The 22413-nt window shown below is 40.7% G+C and overlaps 1 protein-coding gene across 1 annotated transcript in view; it reads left to right on the top strand.

Moving 5' to 3' along the window:
- LRRC52 (leucine rich repeat containing 52) overlaps positions 1–21081 on the top strand; it is a 36761-nt gene extending 15680 nt beyond the window's left edge. The window contains exon 2 of the mRNA XM_082409752.1: positions 1076–21081. Coding sequence (XP_082265878.1) covers positions 1076–1401 — 326 coding nt within the window. The 3' untranslated portion in view covers positions 1402–21081. The remainder of the gene's footprint in view (positions 1–1075) is intronic.
- Positions 21082–22413: the final 1332 nt, after the last annotated feature.

The raw sequence follows: 22413 nt of genomic DNA, 5'->3' as shown, positions 1-22413 counted from the left end.
GCAGGGCTGACGACAGAGCTCTGAGTCATCTGTGTATCTGTTGTGCACAGTGTATTGTGTGCACTATTGTGTACAATAGCTTGCCTTCTCACCTGCGTCAGTTAAATCCTCCTAACTACCCTGAGAATAGGTACCTTTCTTTGTAAGATGAGGCAATGGTATTCAGAGACAGAGTCAGACATCCTGCTGAAGTTTACCAAATTAGTAAGTAACAGTGGGTTTGAACCCTAGTCTGTCTGGCTCCAGAGCCCACTTTGCCTTCTGTTATATACTGAAGTCCGCAGTGCTTGGTGTGGAGAGGTGCTCAGAGAAGGAGCCAGGCAGCTGAGTCAGTGGCTAAAAAGGACTGAAGGCTCATGTAGATCACATGATCATCCAGTGATACCAACATCATCACTGAGAAACAGAACTGCTTCCGGTATTGGCTGTCTCTTTTCCCTGAGCTCCCCCTTGATTTCTTCAGGTTGCGGGCAGGTGGGGCTGAGGGTGAGGCATAGAGAGCACACAGTAGGCATTTCCAGAGAATTTTGCCCCTCCTAAGTGGCGTGCGATGACATTGGGTGGCCTTAGTGATCCCTGGCTGGGCTCAGGAACAGGAGAAGGGGAAAGGACAAGGTGGAGGGGGAAGGAAGGGGAGACAGAGATGATGAGCATTGGTGGACTTCTGTGGCGTGTCAACACTCCACGGCAATCTTGCTTCAGTTTCCAACCTCCCAGCTCCTGCTGTGGTCTCTCATTCCTTGAGGAGCCTTAAAAAGCAAAGCCCATTTTCAGGAGGTGAATCTGAACACAGCTAAGCCTCGGGCAAAAAGCAGCGGAGGAGCAGTCTCAAACCTTAATGTGCCCAGAGATCACCTGGGGATCTTGTTAAGATTCAGATTCTGATTCAGGAGGCCTTGGGGTGGTGCCTGAGATTCTGCATTTCTAACGGGGTCCATGTGATGCCAATATCGCTGGCCCGCAGACCACACTTTGAGTAGCGAGAGTCCAGACAGCCTCTCCAAGTCCCTGTTGGCCTCAGGACCCTGGGAGTTCTGCTGTTTCAGCACTCTGCCTGCTGTGTGTTTCCTCTTAGATGAACAAAATGCCACATGCCTGGAGCCCACAGAACTGGCAGGGTGGCCCATCACGAAGGTGGGGAACCCGCTCCGGTACATGTGCGTCACGCACCTGGACCGCCAAGACTACATCTTCCTGCTGCTCATCGGCTTCTGCATCTTCTCCGCGGGCACCGTGGCCGCCTGGCTGACGGGCGTGTGCGCCGTGCTCTACCAGAATGCCCGCCGCAGGTCGAGCGAGGATGAGGCAGAGGACGAGCACGGGCAGAGGGTGGAAGTCAGCAGGAGGATTTTTCAAAGCAGGGTGGACTCTGGCCAGGACGGGTTTCCTCAGCTGATTTAGTTGCCAGGGGCTGCTGGCTGATGGACCTTTCCCAGGCTGCCTGCTTTCCGTCTTGCCCTCCCCTTCCCACTCCTCAGAGCTGTCTTAGAGATTGAAGCCTACTAGTAAAATAAATAAAACATTTGGTGGCCATTTCACAGGTTGGTCCTTTCCTGTTCAACCAACCCAGGGATAATTCCTTGATCTCAGAAGGATGGCATAGAACAAAGTCTAGAGAAGCTGTTGGAGGCATCTAAATGCTGAGGAAGGCCACCCCGAAAGCGGGCCAACTTGTGTTTGATGAGCACCTACTATGCTATGCCCTTAAACTAAGTGCTGGAGGGAGGGATGTGACAAATACAAGATCTGAGATCCATCCTCAAAGAGCAACAATTTAGGGCGGCGGGGGTGGGGGGCAGTCAAGATTAAAATGATTCAAATGGAGAAAAATACAAGGCAAAATGACAAGGACTAACATGAATGGAATATGTCTATGGGCTAGCTTCACACTTTACCTGCTAATTATCACAACAATCCTAGTTTACAGTGACACTATTTTACTCAAATGGTAAGCAGTACAGCCTCCCAAAGTCCACATTCTTTCCTTTAAACAAAGCTGCCTTTCAAAGAAATGTTTAGCAACATAACCCAAGGTTCGTCATGTCAGCCTTGGACAAAACGAAGGAGAGAGGCACACAGAGCTGGCCACCACTTACTGAGGCCTTACCAAATGCCCAGCATCCTACCACGCATCAGACACATTTTCTCATGGGGTTAATCCTGACAACAACCAAGTCAGGAGGTCACTGTTTCCTCATTTTTCTGATGCTCAGAGAGACCAAGTAACCAGCTCAAGATCACACAGATGATAAGATGCAGAACAATTGCTGAACCTCAGGCTGCCTGACCCCAAAGCCCATGCTCTATGCCCTGTGACCTCCTGTCTCTGATGAAGCAACAGAATAGCTAAGTATGTACCCATATGGTCCTGCTCTCAGGACTGCTTAGAAGAAGGGAAACAGAGCAGAAGGCAGGGGTGGCTCAACCCAAAGACCCGTTCCAGGTTTTCCCTTTCTCTCTACCCAGATCAGATCATGCTCACGTTCAAGACTAGATCAAAGGTCCGCCCATGGAGCTAGCTGTCCCTAAACCCCCAACCACACCTGCCTTTACCTCTGCACTTCCGCTGTGAATTGCACGTTATTCCCCCAAATTTGTCTGGTGTGATGGTTAAGAGCATGGGCTCACACATAGGATTCCTACCCCTGGTTTTGTCCTTTCACCTGTGTGAACTTGGGCTTCCTACTCGTCATGACCTTGAGGACAGAGACTGCCTGTTATTCTCCATGGACACAGCACATGCCTTACACAAAGTAGGGGCTCAATAAATGTTTATTATTGCATTCTATTTAAATCCCAGCCCACCAATCATTCTTATTCTGTTATCCTGATTGTGAAGGGTGACCATGGACAAGTTATTTAACTTCTCTGTGCCTCAGTTTCTTCATCTGTAAATGGCACCCATTATAGTGCTTACATCATAGAGGGATATTGTGAAACTAAAATGAATATCAATTATAATAACATATCCTGGAATAATTTTAGACTTACAGAAAAGTTACAAAGAGAGAACAGAGAATTCCCATATAGCCTTCACCCAGTTTCCCCTAAAGTTAGCTCATATTACAGTTATCTCACAGTACATCTGTCACAACTAAAAAACTAACATTGGAATATTACTATTAACTAAATTTCAGACTTTATTTGGATTTCACCAGTTATTCCCCAATGTCCTTTTTCTGTTCCAGGATCCAATCGAGGTTACCACATTTGCATTTAGGATATTCTTAAAAATAACAATATATCTAACTTTTATTGGGCATTTCTGTATGTCAAGCATTGTTCTGAGTGTTTCTATATATATCGACTCATTTAACTGTCAAAATAACCCTGTGAGGTGGATATTATCATTATTATTATCTCCATTAGATAAGGAAATTAGGGCTTAAGTAACTAGCTCAACATTACACAATAAGACCAGAAGTCAAACCAGCTCTGTCTGACTGTTTCCCCCAAACCACTAGTCAATAGTAGCTCTCAAGAATTTAAACTACCAAGATAGTCTTGGCAAAAGAAATCTGAATTGCAGCTTTGCACAATAGTTTCTCCCCTAAGAGGCCCTGGATCTTTCCACAAAAAAAAAAAAAAAAAAAAAAAATGGACTCAGCATCTTCTCTGACTGGCCCTGAAGAGACTGCAGTGAATGGTCAGAATCAAGATGTTCGGGGATCTTACAGTCCAGTTTGGTGGAGACATAAGTAAACAGGTGATTTCAGGCCAGAGTGGTAAGTGAAGGGTACGCCTCGGGGTTCAAAGGGACACAAGGGAGGGATACCTAACCCAGAAAGTAGTAGGGAGTCTTGAAAGGCTTCCCTGAGGAAGAGACATCTAAGCTGAGATTTGAAGGTTGGGTTGGGATGAGCCAGGCAAAGTGGCAAAGAATATCTGTGGGCGAGGGGGGACATTCTAAGCAACAAGAACTACACATGCAAATGCCCAGAAGTGGGAAAGAGCCTGACACGTCATTATAGCTAGAATATAGAGTGGAAGGGAAGGAAGACAGGAGAGATCATGTAAGAGAGAGACCCAAGGCCAGACTCTGAAGTCCTTACGCATACCTTGTGTTACTCAGGGTTATGATAGGTTCCGCTGCAGTAACAGATAAACCCCAAAGTTTCCTTGGCTTAGCACAACAAAGACACTTTTCACTCATGTAAAGTCCGATGTGGGAAGGGCAGCCCTCCTCCATCCTGCAGCTACAGCCTCTAGAACACGAGCCTCAGGTCCACGGCAGAAGAGAGAAGAGATGTAATAGGCATGTAGCTCTTACCTCCCCGGGCCTGGAAATGACACATGTCACTTTCCCTCACACTTTGCATGGCCCCAACCTCATGGCAGTCTGTGTGCCAGGAAAGCAAAATGCGATGGTAGACAAAATACTGCATCTAGCCTACCGTGATAAGGAATTTGAAGTGTCCCCTGGGCACCCCAAGGTCCACTCGAGAGTTTTTAGCATGAGAATCACATGGTCCAATTTGTGCTTTAGAAAGCTCACTCTGGCTGTAAGGTCTTCACCTTAGGTGAAGGGAGGGAGGTATGACGGCAAACAAGGAAACTAGCATATTGCAGTTTTCCAGGGGAGACAGAGGGTGACGGAGCAGGGGCTGTGCACTGGGAACAGAGAGAAGCAGATGAATGTCAGTTACGTCGGAGGTAGAGTTGACAGAATTCTGTGAGTGACTGGACAGCGGAGGTAGGGAAAGAATGGATGGGCGGAGGATACAGAGAAAGTAGAAGGAGTTAAGGAGGGTGCCCAAACTTCTGATTTGGACAGCCAGGGGCCTGGTAGCACCAGTCACCCAGGCAGAGAGAACCATCGTGGTGTACTGGATGTAAAAACTGGCCAAGCAATAAAACATGAGAAGTGGGACAGAGCATGAGTGGAAGGTGTGGGGGGAGGTGGGGAGACAGAAGATTAAATCATTATTCTCTTCAGTGGAAAGTCAATAGACAGTGCCTAAAATTGAAAAATCAGATAGAAGCAATGTAAGCATACTTTTTAGAGATACCAAAAAAAATCAGTCAAAAGAGTTTCAAGTGTCTGCCTCTGGGGAGGGAAAAACATGGGGGAAAAGAATGGAAGATTGCTGTTTTTCATAACAAATTTTGTAGAACTACAACTCTTTAAATAAACTATGTGCTTCTGTTTTTGATTAAAAATTTTTTTTTAAAAGAAAAGACTGGCTTGTCTAGGGTGTTGCTACCTTCAAGAGGTGTCTTTAACCACCTTTTTTATACAGAGGGGTATCCACATGATTTCAAAGGGCAATGTGCCTGCAAAGGGAATGTTCCTACTCCCTGCCAGATTTCTTCATTCACACTGTGCCCCTGAGCTTGAGTCCCAGAAAAACCAGAGAAGGCTTTCTAGAGGAGACTATGTTTAGCCTAGATCTTGAAAAGTCATAGGATTTCATGGAGGAAGGGACACTTCAGATGGATGGTAAGGGTGAAAGCATGGAGGTATGGCAAAGAGAGATGTGTTTGGGGAATGATTGTAGTTCTGTTTGGCAGCCTGAATGACATATTGAAGTGACTCTAGGATGGAAATAGAAGATCAGTCAGGTAGCTAATGAAACTGATTTTCACAAAATCTGGCCCATGGGCCACCTGTATCAGGGTCCTAAGGATCCCTCAGTGCTTCTAAATCCTCAGGAGAGGGTGAGACAGTAATCTGCATTATAATATGTTCTCTCGGTGAATCTTATACATACTAAAATTTGAGAAACACTGGTTAAGCACGAGGAGATAAAGTCCTGAAGTAGTGACCATGTGAATAGGAAGGAGGAAATGGTCACTAGACCTAGGACCTCATAGACTGCCAGGGCCTCTTAGGTCCAGAGTTGACCTCGGCCATCAGGTCAGGGTAAGTGGCCCTCCTGCCTGCAAAGAAATGCATATGCTGGGGAACCAGCAACACCCAACAGCTCCTGCCCACCACCTACGGCCATTCCTGCCTCACTAAAAGGACCCCCACTTCACACGATATGGTAGGAGAAGTAGTAACTTCCAGTTTCAGCTTTTCCATTACACGTGTGATCTTAAAGATGTCACTTCATTTCTTGGGTCTTAGTTTCCCCAAATGTAAAATGAGGTGGTTAGACTAGATTACCTCAAAGCCCACCTCAGGTCTAACCTTCTGAAAACAACTATGGTTAATATCCAGAATATACAAGGAACTCCTGAAAACCAAAAAGATAAATAACAAGAACCCCAATAAAAATATTGGCTGAGAATATGAATGGGCAACTTATAAAAGAAGAAACCCAAAAAAACTAACTAGCGTATAAAGAGGTGCTCACACTCATTAGTACTCAGAGAAATGCAAATTAAAACAATAGATGTTACTTTACACTTATTAGATTGGCAAAAAAATTGAGAACTGGATCATGTCACATGTTGGCAGGGGTGTGCACTGCTGAAGGAAGTAGAGATGGATACAGCCAGCCAGGAGAGCAATCTGGCACCACTTAAGTCGGATTGAGTGTGTGCCTACCCTACCACCCAGCAAGTCCACTCACTCCTGAGTAGATCTCCCGCAGAAATGATCACACAGCCTATAATGGAACACACATGAAGACATCCATTGCAATGTTATGTGTAGTGGCAGAGAGTTGGAAGAGTGACTAGGTTAAATGTATAGAGTGCTATCGAACAGTTATAAGCAACTAACTAGATGTACATGTAGCAAGATGGGTGGATCTCAAAAACACAATGCTGAGTGAACAAAGGGAGAAACATAATGAGAAACCTCTGTGATTCTCAAAATCCTGAAACACTGTGGTAAAATCTAAAGTTCTTACACTGTCCTACAAAGCCCCTCATGATCTGCCTCCCCTGTCTCCATCACTCCACTTACCTCACTGACATCATCTGCTACCAGTGTCCCCACTACTCACTCTGCCTCAACCTCACTGGCTGCCCTGCTGTTAACACAGGCCAGGCACTGTGACTGCAACAGAGTCTTTGCACTGGCTGTTCCTCTGCCTGGAATTACAAGCCCTCAAAATCCCCTCCACACACACACACACACACACACACACACACACACACAGTCCCCCTTGCCCTGCTCTATTTTTACCTGAGACAATAATGAAATGTAATAATAAGTAAATTTTATAATCGTCTGAAAGGTAATGAGTATTGTCCCACATTTACCACTAGAAGGTGAGCTCTGTGAGGGCAGGAACTTTTGCCTGTTTTGTTCCCTGATGTCTCTCAAGGCCTAGAACAAAGCCTATCATAAAAGGGGCCTTTATAAACTTTGGTTGACTAAATAAATGAATGGTGAGTGGGAATGAGAGTAAAGAGTATTAAATAAAAAAGAGAGGCACCTAGCGCAGGAAAATGAGGAGGCTCAATTTATTGAGGGATATGAGTAATTTAACTTTGTGTGCCCAAGATTTACAAAGGGGGGTGACAGGCGAGCAACGTCTCATCACCCTCCCCACTCCCCCACCCCAGCCCATCTGTTGGAGTTCTTCTTCCTGCCAGGTCTTTGTGGAATGAGCAGGAAAAGTCCTGGCTGTGGGAAGAACCCTCTGCTTTGTCTACACAGCTGCTGTCTCTGAGATTTCACGGCTGCAACAGGGCTGAGGGCACCTCCTGGCATACACGACTCCACCCAGCATCTCACACTCCTCAAACACAGGACCTACCCGAGGAGGAGAGGACTGGGGTCCACACAGAACAGCACCTAATATTGTTAGAGTGACTTTCACCTCACAAAGGCTTTCCACAACTTTGAAGGAAATTACTGTCCCATTGGATGGATAAGAAAACTAACATTTAAAAAGGTTAGCAGTTGGTCAGAATGGCCATTCTCAAAATGTCTACAAGTAGTAAATGCTGGAGAGGGTGTAGAGAAAAGGGAACCCTCCTACAATGTTGGTGGGAATGCAGATTGGTGCAGCCACTACGGAGAACAGTATGGAAGTTCCTTAAGAAACTAAAAATAGAGCTACTATATGATCCTGCAATCCCACTCCTGGGCATATATCAGGAGAAAACTGTAATTTGGAAAGATACATGCACCCCAATGTTCACTGAAGCACTATTTACAATAGCCAGGACATGGAAGCTACCTAAATGTCTATCAACAGAGGAATGGATAAAGACGATGTGGTACATATATACATTACTCAGCCACAAAAAAGAATGAAATAATGCCATTTGCAGCAATATTGATGGGCCTAGAGGTTATCATACTAAGTGAAGTAAGCCAGATAGAGAAAGACAAATATCATATGATATCACTTAAACGTGGAATCTAAAAAAAAAAAAAAAAAAAAGATACAAATGAACTTCTTTACAAAATGGAAAGGAAAGAGACTCACAGACATAGAAAACAAACTTATGGTTACCTAAGGCGAAAGGGAGGAGGAAGAGACAAATTAGGAGGTTGGGATTAACACATAGACACCACTATATATAAAATAGATAACCAACAAGGACCTACTGTATAGCACAGGGAACCATACTCAATATTTTGTAATAACTATAAGGGAAAAGAATCTGAAAAAGAATACACACACACACACACATAACTGAATCACTGTGCTGTACACCTAAAACTAACATGATATTGTAAATCAAACTTATGGATTTGATACAGGCTATCTAAAAGCTAATGTTAGAAAATAAGGCCAAACAAATCATCTCCTACTATTAAGACTTTAAAGGGATTATCCATTCCTTGCAAGCAGCCAGATGGCAGACACTGTATACTAGCCATCATCAGCTCTGGCAACAATAGTTCTGGTACTTGTGGAGGTTAAGGGAGGAACCACCAGGAATATGGGGCAACCTAAAGGCAATGCTAAGTGCAGTCAGATTAGGAAAGGGTGCAGGCTGGTTGGTTTCTTAAGCAGGCCAATTATTTAGGCCAAGAGATTAACGTTTAAGAACAATACAGTCTGGTGTATGACTTGGGGTCTTCTTGGATATCACTCCCTGGACTCATTTAAGTGACACTGGCCTCATTCCCAAAGAGCAAAGTGGATCAGAACTGGCTTAATCCTTTGATCTGGTCTCCCTCAGAAGTAGTCCATGGCTTGCAGTTCTTTATCTCCAGTGAACTTGGCACCATGCAATGCACATGGCAGGAGCTCCATAAAGCTCCCTGAGCTGCAGACTCACTGAAGCCCACACGGCACAACTTTACATTGAAGCACTGAAACCCTGCAACTCTCCTAAGAAGCCTCTTAGGGATTACCAGCTTCCAGTAAAAATCGATTTAGGCTGATCTTGTCTTAACCCCTCAATCCTACCCAGTAAACAACAAGTAAAAAGAAATTCACCATAATGATCAGTGTTACCTACATAGTGAGATATTTCCTTGTAAGCTGCATGAACCTTGAACACATTATAATCTCTGTCATTCTCATCTTCCCTCAAGTTAAAGTGGGGATTAAACTCAGTTTGCGGTTCTAAAACTGAGAGATTCTTTACATAAAGGACCTATACCCCAAATCAAAAACACAGAAATTTAGAGGTGTAAGAGATATCAGACCTCTTGTCCACACCTTTATTTTTATTAATGAAAAAATTGAAGCCCTTTAGGCTTCACCTCTTTAAGGTGAAATGACTAGTTTAAGGTCACACAACTGGTAGGTGTCAAGTAACATTAGTCTCTGAGTCCCATCTGAAAGGCAAGCTCCCTGTACATTGGTGCTAAGGTGGTTCATTTTCTCCCTGAAGTTCCATAGAAAAAGTTCATTTTTCTAAGGCCTACATTGTTCCAGGGAGAAAATGAATGGGGTTTAGTCCAAAACAGTTCTACAAGCAGAGAATTTTGGTTTCTCTTTGGAACAGTTTTATTTAAACTCAAAAGAATTTTTAAAAACATTGTTTGGAGAATAAGACAAAACTCTTTCTCAGACCTTGAAGCCCAGACAGAGAGTTACATAAGCAAACAATAACATTGCAAGACACATTCTATGCACATAAAGATATGCATAAACGTTTTTATATCATAAAAGAGAAAACAGCTCTCAGCCTGGAGAGGCTGGGGAGTGTTTCAGCAAGGACGGGACCTCTGAGCTAGGATTTCAAGGATAGGGGTCAGGGTCAGAACTTTCCATACAGAGGGAAGCATGTGCAAAGTCCCCAAGGTAGGTGAGGGCATGACACACTCAAGGATTTGAAAGGGGAAAACATTGTAGTGTTCAATACAGACAATGAGAAGAATAATGCAAAATAAAACAGGAGAGAGAGAAAAAGCCAGATCACGCAGGACCCTCAGGGCTGTGGAAAGGATTTTGGGCTTTATCCTAAAAGCTATAGCAAGTCATTGAAGAGTTTTAAGCCAAAGAGAGAAATGGCCAAGTTCAGATTTTTTTAAATGACTCTGGCTGTAGTTGTAGCACAGAAAACAAATTAGAAGGGGAAGGAAAGAACACAGGGAAACAACTGGGGCTATTGCAGTAGTCCAGGTGACAGAGGATCATGATCTGGGGTGGGGGTGGGGTGGGAGGAGATGGAGGGAAGTGGCTGATCAGAAAGGCCCTTAAGAGACAAAGGCAAGGTAACCTGCAAATGGACTGGATAAGCAAGGGAAGGAGAAGGAGGTAGCAAGGATGCAAACTAGTGTTCGATGTATACAAATGGCTGGATGGTCTGGTCCTAGAGGGTACACATAGAGTAACAAGGGTTGGGTTTTGTTATATTGAGATTTATATGTCATTATAATAGGATGTCACGTGGGCAGCTGGCGATATGGGTCTGAGGCTCCAAGGCATCTGAACTGGGAATGTTGAAAAAAGATTCCTCAGAGAGTAGTCAACTAGAGCCATGGTTCTGTATGAGGTCAGCCAGAGAAAAGAGCATAGAAGGAGAAGAGAAACAGGCCTAAGAAAGCCAACATTTAAACCAGTAAAGAAGGATGGATCAGCAAGTGGCTGAGAAGAATAAGAGGTAGGAAAATATTTTCTCAGACACTGACAAATTATCTTTTATCAGCTTTGCTTTTAAAAAGAAAAACTGAAAAAGCAGAAAAACTGCCACAGCCAAAGAGAAAGATAAAAACAAAGAAGCCCAAATATTCCATGTATATAATTATTAATCTTTGGATTACCAAGAATTGCCTCCATCAAAATTCTTACTTGTTAATATAGCTTGTTTATTCTTTTACAAAGCCCATACCATGCTTCCCTTTAGGTAAAGTACACTTCCCCACCAACTGACGTAGGGTTTGGCCATATGACAATGGATGTGAGCAGATGTGATATGCACCATGTCCAAGAAGAAACTTTAAATACACTTGTATTGCTTGGCTCCAGCTCTTTTATTTCTGCCCTCTGCCATGAGAAAAGCATGCTTCCTCAATCAGAATCCTGAAATGAAAAGATGCAATGAGCAAAACCAAACCCAGTGCAGCCCAGCAAAGGAACAGTTAATTCAGCCCTCAGGTGACATGAGCAAGAAACAATGTATGGGATTTTTAACCACTGAGCTTTGCAGGCTATTTGTTACTGCGGCAAAAGCTGACTAATATACTTGGCCACAGTGAGATTTCTTTAAAACTAAATATAGTTATTTCAAACTCCCATAGAAGGAAGCAAAGGTACTCTTTGTCTAGAACATATTATACCCCTGGCACTAATAAGCTATTTATAGACATTCTCTCATTTTACTCCTTGTGGCAATTATTTTCACCATTTTACATGAACAAACTGAGGCTTAGATAAGTTACATATATTTCTCAGAACCACAAAACTAGCAAATAATGGAAATGCAACAAAAATTCATCTAACTGATTCCAAAGCCTAGGCACTCTCCATAATACCCTATTAAAGGATTTGCTAGAAATCAAACCTAGATCTCCTACATGGGAAACAAGAAAAAAACTGGTGAACCATCAGACTCAGCTTTAGACTACACTCATATACATGGATAGTTGTGCTGCTGTTGAATAAGCCCACAGTAACCAGCAACTCTGGATCTGAAATCTCACATTGTCACAACCTCCACCTTCCTCTCACCAGTGATATCATACTTGAGTACTTGAGAAAATGGAAGCTGTATGGTGGAATTAGTGCTCATCAGGTCACACTGAAAATTGGAAACAAAGGTTGCCTTTTATCTCCATCTCTATAGCTATGTAAACCAGGTGACTTTTTGTAATACCTCACTGTGATCAACCCGTATGAATTCAGCTTGGTTTTCCCATCTAATCCTTGGTCATGAAAATCACATCTGCCATCCTTAATCTCAAGGCAGAATTAAACCTTTAACATGTTAAGTAAGATAGATAAACAAGATATATTAATCACTTAACAGTATCCATTTTTCCATTGAAGAGTTATGTATGTGTTTTGTCCAGAATTTATCATTGTCTTGTAGATCTCCTGATGAGACTTGGTGGGGGTAGTGGGGGTGGTGAGGTGTAAAGGAAAAGCAGAAGCTTTGAAGTTAGAAAACTCTGGGTTTAAATCCTGCTCTGCCTCTTACTAACTCTGTGACCTTGGGAACTTGACTTTATCTTTCGGAACATCAGTTTCCTTGGTGCAAAATGTGGATGAAAATAGCTAATTCAGTAAGTTGTCAGAACAGAGAAAGACAAATACTGTATGATATCACTTACATGTGGAATCTAAAAAAATACCAAAAAAAGAAGCAGACTCTCAGATACAGAGAACAAATTAATGGTTACCAGCGGTGGATGGGGGGAGCAATACAAGGATGGGGGAATGGGAGGCACAAACTATTGAGTGTAAGATAGATTCAAGGATGTATTGTACAATACAAGGAAAATAGCCAATATTTTGTAATAACTGTGAATGGAAAGTAACCTTTTAAATTGTATAGAAAATTTTTTAATTTTTTAAATAAAAATTAAACTTTTAAAGTTGCTTGAAGACCAAATGAGATGGAATGTTCACTTCTTCACTGTGGATCACTGGCATCTGCCTTGAGCTGCAAAAAGACTCAGTGTCCAGGATGAGAACCCTTTAATAGCACACACACAATGCTGTATAATCATCATCATTATCACAGGCACCAACAATGTCAAGCACCAAATAGTGAACACCCATATATTCTAACATTTTTCCAAGTCTTTCCACACATTATCTCTAATTATCTCTAATCCTGACAATCTTGAAGCAAAATAAATGCTATTATACTCATTTTAGAGAGCAGCAAACTGAGAGGTTAAGTGACTTGCTAAAGATCAGGGTTGGTCCTCCTGATCCTCAGGCTAGTGCCTTTCCCACTCACCACATTGCCTCCTGCTCTTGGCTGCTAAGCTATGCCTCTCTCTCTCCATTGTTGTCCATGAGAGCTCTGGGGAGAAAAAAATTATGAGCAAACAAATTTCCCTAGCAGCACCACACAAACGCTCAAAAAGTATTGATTGTAAGATTTGCACACCAAAAACTATAAATTATTACTGAGGGAAATTAAAGAAGATCTAAATAAATGGAGAGACATTCTGTATTCATGGATTAGAAAACTTAATATTGTTCAGTTGGCAACTGTCTTCCAAATGGATTACTAAGTTCAACAACACACACACAAAACAATCCTAGCAGGCTTTTTGCAGAAATTGACAAGCTAATATTTACACAGAAATACAAAGAACCCAGCATAGCCAAAAAAATTTGGAAAAAAGAAGAACAAAGTTGGAGGGCTTATACTTTCTAATTGCAAACTTATCACCAAGCACATAACCAAGGCAGTGTGATACTGACCATAAACATAAACATAAATAAATGGAATGAAACTGAGACTCTGGAAATAATCCCTTATATTTATGGTTAATTGATTTTAACAAAGGCACCAAGGCAATTCAAAGGGGAAAGAATAACTTCTTAAAAATGGTACATGAACAAATGGACATCCACATGCTAAAAGATTAGCTTAGATTCCTACACACACCATACCTGAAAGTTAATTCAAAATTAATCAAATGTCGAGGAAGCTTTCACAAGCCTCTTAGATAGCCTCATCCACCAGAGGGCAGACAGCAGAAGCAAGAAGAACTACAATCCTGAATCCTGTGGAACGGAAACCACATTCACAGAAAGATAGTCAAAATGAAAAGGCAGAGGACTATGTACCAGATGAAGGAACAAGATAAAACCCCAGAAAAAAAATTAAATGAAGTAGAGATAGGCAACCTTCCAGAAAAAGAATTCAGAATAATGATAACGAAGATGATCCAGGACCTCGGAAAAAGAATGGAGGCAAAGATCGAGAAGATGCCAGAAATGTTTAACAACACCTAGAAGAGTTAAAGAACAAACAAACAGAGATGAACAATACAATAACTAAAATGAAAAATACACTAGAAGGAAGCAATAGCAGAATAACTGAGGCAGAAGAATGGATAAGTGACCTGGAAGACATAATGGTGGAATTCACTGCTGTGGAACAGAATAAAGAAAAAAGAATGAAAACAGCCTAAGAGACCTCTGGGACAACATTAAATGTACCAACTTTCACATTACAGGGGTCCCAGAAGGAAAAGAGAGAGAGAAAGGACCAGAGAAAATATTTGAAGAGATTATAGTTGAAAACTTCCCTAACATGGGAAAGGAATTAGCCACCCAAGTCAGGAAGCACAGAGAGCCCCAGGCAGGATAAACCCAAGGAGAAACACACCAAGACACATAGTAATCAAATTGACAAAAATTAAAGACAAAGAAGAATTATTAAAAGCAACAAGGAACTCCCATAAGGTTAACAGCTGATTTCTCAGCAGAAAATCTACAAGCCAGAAGGGGGTGGCACGATATATTTAAAGTGATGAAAGGGAAGTACCTACAATCAAGATTACTCTACCCAGCAAGGATCTCATTCAGATTTGACAGAGAAATCAAAAGCTTTACAGACAAGCAAAAGCTAAGAGAATTCAGCACCACCAAACCAGCTCTACGACAAATGCTAAAGGAACTTCTCTAAGTGGGAAACACAAGAGAAGAAAAGGACCTACAAAAACAAACCCAAAACAATTAAGAAAATGATCATAGGAACATACATATTGATAATTACCTTAAATGTGAATGGACTAAATGCTCTAACCAAAAGACAAAGTCTTGCTGAATGGATGCAAAAACAAGTATGCTGTCTACAAAAGACCCACTTCAGACCTAGGGACACATACACACTGAAAGTGAGGGGATGGAAAAAGAAAGGTGGAGTAGCATACTCATATCAGATAAAATAGACTTTAAAATAAAGAATGTTACAAGAGGCAAGGAAGGACACTACATAATGATCAAGGGATCAATCCAAGAAGAAAATATAACAATTATAAATATATATGCGCCCAACATAGGAGCACCTCAATACATAAGGCAAATGCTGACAGCTATAAAAGAGGAATCAACAGTAACACGTTAATAGTGAGGGACTTTAACACCTCACGAATGGACAGATCATCCAGACAAAAAAATTAATAAGGAAACACAAGCTTTAAGTGACACAATAGACCAGATAGATTTATTGATATTTATAGGACATTCCATCTGAAAACAGCAGACTACACTTTCTTCCAAAGGGCACACAGAACATTCTTCAGGATAGATCACATCTTGGGTCACAAATCAAGCATTGGTAAATTAAGGAAAATTGAAATCATATCAAGCATCTTTTCTGACCCCCACACTATGAGATTGGAAATAAATTATAGGGAAAAATATGTAAAAATCCCAAACACATGGAGGCTATTACTAAATAACCAAGAGATCACTGAAGAAATCAAAGAGGAAATCAAAAAATACCTAGAGACAAATTACAACTAAAACACGACGATCCAAAACCTATGGGATGCAGCAAAAGCAGTTCTAGGAGGGAACTTTATAGCAATACAATCCTACCTCAAGAAACAAGAAACATCTCAAATAAACAATCTAACATTACACCTAAAGGAACTAAAGAAAGAAGAACAAACAAATTCCAAAGTTAACAGAGGGAAAGAAATCATAAAGATCAGATCAGAAATAAATGAAAAAGAAATGAAGAAAACAATAGCAAAGATCAATAAAACTAAAAGCTGGTTCTTTGAGAAGATAAACAAAATTGATAAACCATTAGCCAGACTCATCAAGAAAAAAAGGGAGAAGACTCAAATCAACAGAATTAGAAATGAAAAAGGAGAAGTAACAGCTGACACTGCAGAAATATGAAGGATCATGAGAGATTACTACAAGCAACTATATGCCAATAAAATGCACAACCTGGAAGAAATGGACAAATTCTTAGAAAAGCAAAACCTTCTGAGACTGAACCAGGAAGAAATAGAAAATATAAACAGACCAATCACAAGCACTGAAATTGAAACAAACAAAAGCCCAGGACCAGGTGGCATCACAGACGAATTCTATCAAACATTTAAAGAGCTAACACCTATCCTTCTCAAACTCTTCCAAAATATAGCAGAGGGAGGAACACTCCCAAACTCATTCTACAAGGACACCATCACCCTGATACCAAAACCAGACAAAGATGTCACAAAAAAAGAAAAATGCAGGCCAATATCACTGATGAACATAGATGCAAAAATCCTCCACAAAATACTAGCAAACAGAATCCAACAACACATTAAAAGTATCATACACCATGATCAAGTGGGGTTTATCTCACGAATGCAAGGATTCTTCAATACACACAAATCAATCAATGTGATAAACCATATTAACAAACTGAAGGATAAAAACCATATGATCATCTCAATAGATGCAGAAAAAGCTTTCGACAAAATTCAACACCGATTTATGATAAAAACTCTCCAGAAAGTGGGCATAGAGGGAACCTACCTCAACATAATAAAGGCCATATACGACAAACCCACAGCCAACATCGTTCTTAATGGTGAAAAACTGCAACCATTTCTTCTGAGATCAGGAAACAAGACAAGGTTGCCCACTCTCACCACTATTATCCAAGATAGTTTTGGAAGTATTAGCCACAGCAATCAGAGAAGAAAAAGAAATAAAAGGAATCCAAATCAGAAAAGAAGTAGTAAAACTGTCACTGTTGGCAGATGACATGATACTATGTATAGAGAACCCTAAAGATGCTACCAGAAAACTACTAGAGCTAATCAGTGAATTTGGTAGAGTAGCAGGGTACAAAATTAATGCACAGAAATCTCTTGCATTCCTATACACTAACAATGAAAAATCAGAAAGACAAATTAAGGAAACACTCCCATTTACCATCACATCAAAAAGAATAAAATACCTAGGAATAGACCCACCTAAGGAGGCAAAAGACCTGTATGCAGAAAACTATAAGACACTGATGAAAGAAATTAAAGATGATACAAACAGAGGGAAAGATATACTATGTTCTTTCATAGGAAGAATCAGTATTGTGAAAATGACTATACTACCCAATGCAATCTACAGATTTAATGCAATCCCTATCAAACTACCAATGGCATTTTTCACAGAACTAGAACAAACAATTTTACGATTTGTATGGAAACACAAAAGACCCCAAATAGACAAAGCAATCTTGAGAAAGAAAAACGGAGCTGGAGGAATCAGGCTCCCTGACTTCAGACTATACTACAAAAAGTTACAGTAATCAAGACAATATGGTACTGGCACAAAAACATAAATATAGGTCAATGGAACAGTATAGAAAGCCCAGAGATAAACCCACACATATATGCTCACCTTATCTTTGATAAAGGAGGCAAGAATATACAATGGAGAAAAGACAGCTTCTTCAATAAGTGTGCTGAGAAAACTGGACAGCTACAGGTAAAAGAATGAAATTAGAACGTTCCCTAACACCACACACAAAAATAAACTCAAAATGGATTAAAGACCTAAATGTAAGGCCAGACACTCTAAAACTCTTAGAGGAAAACATAGGCAGAACACTCTATGACATAAATCACAGCAAGATCCTTTTTGATCCATCTCTTAGAGAAATGGAAATAAAAACAAAAATACACTAATGGGACCTAATGAAACTTAAAAGCTTTTGCACAGCAAAGGAAACCATAAACAAGACGAAAAGACAACCCTCAGAATGGTAGAAAATATTTTCAAATGAAGCAACTGACAAAGGATTCATCTCCAAAATATACAAGCAGCTCATGCAGCTCAATATCAAAAAAACCCAAACAACCCGGTCCAAAAACGGGCAGAAGACCTAAATAGACATTCCTCCAAAGAAGATATACAGATTGCCAAGAAACACATGAAAAGATGCTCAACATCACTAATCAGTAGAGAAATGCAAATCAAAACTACAATGAGGTATCACCTCATACAGGTCAGAATGGCCATCATCAAAAAATCTACAAACAAGAAATGCTGGAGGGGGTATGGAGAAAAGGGAACCCTCTTGCACTGCTGGTGGGATTGGAAATTGGTACAGCCACTATGGAGAACAGTATGGAGGTTCCTTAAAAAACTAAAAATAGAACTACCATATGACCCAGCAATCCCACTACTGGGCATATACCCTGAGAAAACCATAATTCAAAAAGATACATGTACCACAATGTTCATTGCAGCACTGTTTACAATAGCTAGAACATGGAAGCAACCTAAGTGTCCATCAACAGATGAATGGATAAAGAAGATGTGGCACATATATACAATGGAATATTACTCAGCCATAAAAAGAAACAAAACTGAATTATTTGCAGTGAGGTGGATGGACCTAGAGTCTGTCATACAGAGTGAAGTAAGTCAGAAAGAGAAAAAACAAATACTGTATGCTAACACGTATATATGGAATCTAAAAAAAAAAAAAAATTGTTCTGATGAACCTAGGGGCAGGACAGGAATAAAGACACAGACGTAGAGAATGGACTTGAGGACACAGGGAGGGGGAAAGGTAAGCTGGGATGAAGTGAGAGAGTAGCATTGGCATATATACACTACCAACTGTAAAATAGATAGCTAGTGGGAAGCAGTTACATGGCACATGGAGATCAGCTCTGTGCTTTGCGACCACCTAGAGGGGTGGGATAAGGAAGTTGGAAGGGAGATGCAAGAGGGAGGGGATATGGGGATATACGTATGCATATAGCTGATTCATTTTGTTATACGGCAGGAACTAACACAACACTGTAAAGCAATTATATTCCAATAAAGATGTTAAAAAAAAAAAGAACACTCTGACATAAATCACAGCAAGGTCTTTTTTGACCCACCTCCTAGAGTAATGGAAATAAAAACAAAAATAAACAAATGGGACCTAATGAAACTTAAAACCTTTTGCACAGCAAAGGAAACTATAAACAAAATGAAAAGACAACCCTCAGAATGGGAGAAAATATTTACAAATGAATCAACGGACAAAGGATTAATCTCCAAAATATATAAACAGCTCATGCAGCTCAATATTAATAAAACACATATATATGGAATCTAAAAAAAAAGAAAAAGAAAAAAAATGGTCAGAAGAACCTAGGGGCAAGGCGGGAATAAAGATGCAGACCTACTAGAGAATGGACTTGAGGATACAGGGAGGGGGGAAGGGTAAGCTGGGACAAAGTGAGACAGTGACATGGACATATACACTACCAAACGTAAAATAGATAGCTAGTGGGAAGCAGCCGTATAGCACAGGGAGATCAGCTCTGTGCTTTGTGACCACCTAGGGAGGTGGAATAGGGAGGGTGGGAGGGAGGGAGATGCAAGAGGGAAGAGATATGGGGACATATGTATATGTATAACTTATTCACTTTGTTATAAAGCAGAAACTAACACACCATTGTAAAGCAATTATACTCCAATAAAGATGTTAAAAACAAACAAACAACCTAATCAAAAAGTGGGCAGAAGACCTAAATAGACATTTCTCCAAAGAAGACATACAGATGGCCAAGAGGCACATGAAAAGCTGCTCAACATCACTAATTATTAGAGAAATGCAAATCAAAACTACAACAAGGTATCTCCTCATACTGGTTAGAATGGGCATCATCAGAAAGTCTACAAACAGCAAATGCTGGAGAAGGTGTGGAAAAGAGGGAACCCTCTTGCACTGTTGGTGGGAATGTAAATTGATACAACCACTATGGAAAACAGTATGGAGGTTCCTTAAAAAACTAAAAATAGAATTACCATAAGACCCAGCAATCCCACTACTGGGCATATACCCAGAGAAAACGATAATTCATGCACCCCAATGTTCATTGCAGCACTATTTACAATAGCAAGGTCATGGAAGCAACCTAAATGCCCATCAACAGACAAATGGATAAAGATCATGTGGTACATATATACGATGGAATATTACTCAGCAGTAAAAAGGAACAAAACTGGGTCATTTGTAGAGATGTGGATCGATCTAGAGACTGTAATACAGAGTGAAGTAAGGCAGAAAGAGAAAAACAAATATCATATATTAATGCATATATGTGGAATCTAGAAAAATGGTACAGATGAACTGGTTTGCAAGGCAGAAAGAGAGACACAGATTTAGAGAACAAACATATGGACACCAAAGGGGGAAAGTTGGGGCAGCGGTGGGATGAACTGGGAGATTGAGATTGACATGTATACACTAATATGTATAAAATAGATAACTAATAAGAACCTGTTGTATAAAAAATAGAATAAAATTCCAAGGCAATACAAAAAAAATTAATCAAATGTCTAAATACAAGAGCTAAAACCACAACTGTTTTAGAAGAAAATCTAAAATCTCCTAAAATCTAGGAGAAAACCTTCATGATCTTGAGTAGGCACAGATTTCTTAGATAAGACACCAAAAGCAGGATTCAAAACAGAAAAAATTGATAAAGAAGGTTTCATCAAAATTAAACATTTTTGATCTTCAAAAGACACCATCAAGGGCTTCCCTGGTGGCGCAGTGGTTGAGAGTCTGCCTGCCAATGCAGGGGACACGGGTTCAAGCCCTGGTCTGGGAAGATCCCACATGCCACGGAGCGACTGGGCCCGTGAGCCACAATTGCTGAGCCTGCGCGTCTGGAGCCTGTGCTCCGCAACAAGAGAGGCCGCGATAGTGAGAGGCCTGCGCACCGCGATGAGGAGTGGCCCCTGCTTGCCGCAACTAGAGAAAGCCCTCGCACAGAAACGAAGACCCAACACAGCCATAAATAAATAAATAAATAAATAAAATTAAAACTTAAAAAAAAAAAAAAAGACACCATCAAGGAATTGAAAAGACAAGCTACAGAATTGGAGAAAATATTTGCAAATCATATATCCAATCAGGAACATTATCTAGACTATATAAAGAACTCTTGCAACTAAATAATAAGACAAACAACCCAACTTAAAATTGGGCAAAATAGTTGAAGAGACCTGTAGCTAAAGAAGACATATGAATGGCAAATAAGTGCTTGAAAAGATGCTCAACATCATTAATCATTAGGCAGATGCAAACTAAACCATGATGAGATACCACGTCATACTCACTAAAATCAAAAGCACAGAAAACAAGTGTTGGTAAAGATGAGCAAAAACTGGAACCTTCATGAATTTCGGGTGGAAATATAAAATGATACAGCCACTTTGGAAAACAATTTGGCAGTTTCTTAAACATATATTACCATACAAATTAAGAAGTCCACTCCAAACTACTTACCCAAGAGTAATGACACCATATGTCCACACAAAACTTACACATGAATGATTATAACAGCATTAGTCATAATAGCCAAAAAGTGGAAACAATCCAAATGGCCATCAGCTGATGAATGGATAAATAAAATGTGGCACATCCATACAATGTAATACTGTTTAGCAATAAAAAAGGAACAAAATATTGATACATGCTACAACATGGATGAACCTCAGAAATATTTGCTAAGTGAAAAAAGCAAGACACAAAAGACTACACATCGTAGACTCCATTTATATGAAATGTCCAGAAAAGGCAAAACTGTGGAGGTAGAATGCAGATTCGTGGTTCCCTGGATCTGAGCTGAGAGTAGGAACTGACTGCAAACAGGCACAAAAGATCTTTCAGGGTGGGGGTGACAAAAATATTCTAAAACTGGATTGTGGTAATGGTTGCATAGCTCTGTAATGTTACTAAAACTCGTTGGACTGTACAGTTAAAACAGATGAAGTTTATGTTATGTAAATTACACCTGAATAAATCGGTTTTTTTAAAGTCTTAATTGAGTTCCTCCGCAAAATATCTCAGACAAGGTGAAGGAAGAAGCCTGGGGAAGTCTGCTCCCCAGCCTTGCTCCTTTCTGTTCTCTGGGAAGGACACATGAGCCCCTCTGTCTCAGTGCTAAGAGCTGTTTCCCCAGGAGCCTGGAGCAGCTGTGCCTGACTCTTCTACCTTAGTGACTCTTAACTGCCCCAATCCAGGCCTCTGGCAGCAAAGCTCACCTTGCAGAAATACTGTACGTGTTATAAATACTTTAGGTCCTCAGGGAGCCCTGTCAGTTCTCTACTATGGCATCAGCAACCTAGGGCAAGGAAAATTCTATTTCTAGGCATACTGAGTGTCTGTGAGCTG

This window comes from Balaenoptera physalus (genome assembly GCF_965194825.1).
Source record: "Balaenoptera physalus genome assembly, chromosome: 1".
Lineage (NCBI taxonomy): Eukaryota > Metazoa > Chordata > Mammalia > Artiodactyla > Balaenopteridae > Balaenoptera > Balaenoptera physalus.
This window is presented reverse-complemented; position numbering and strand designations above follow the sequence as displayed.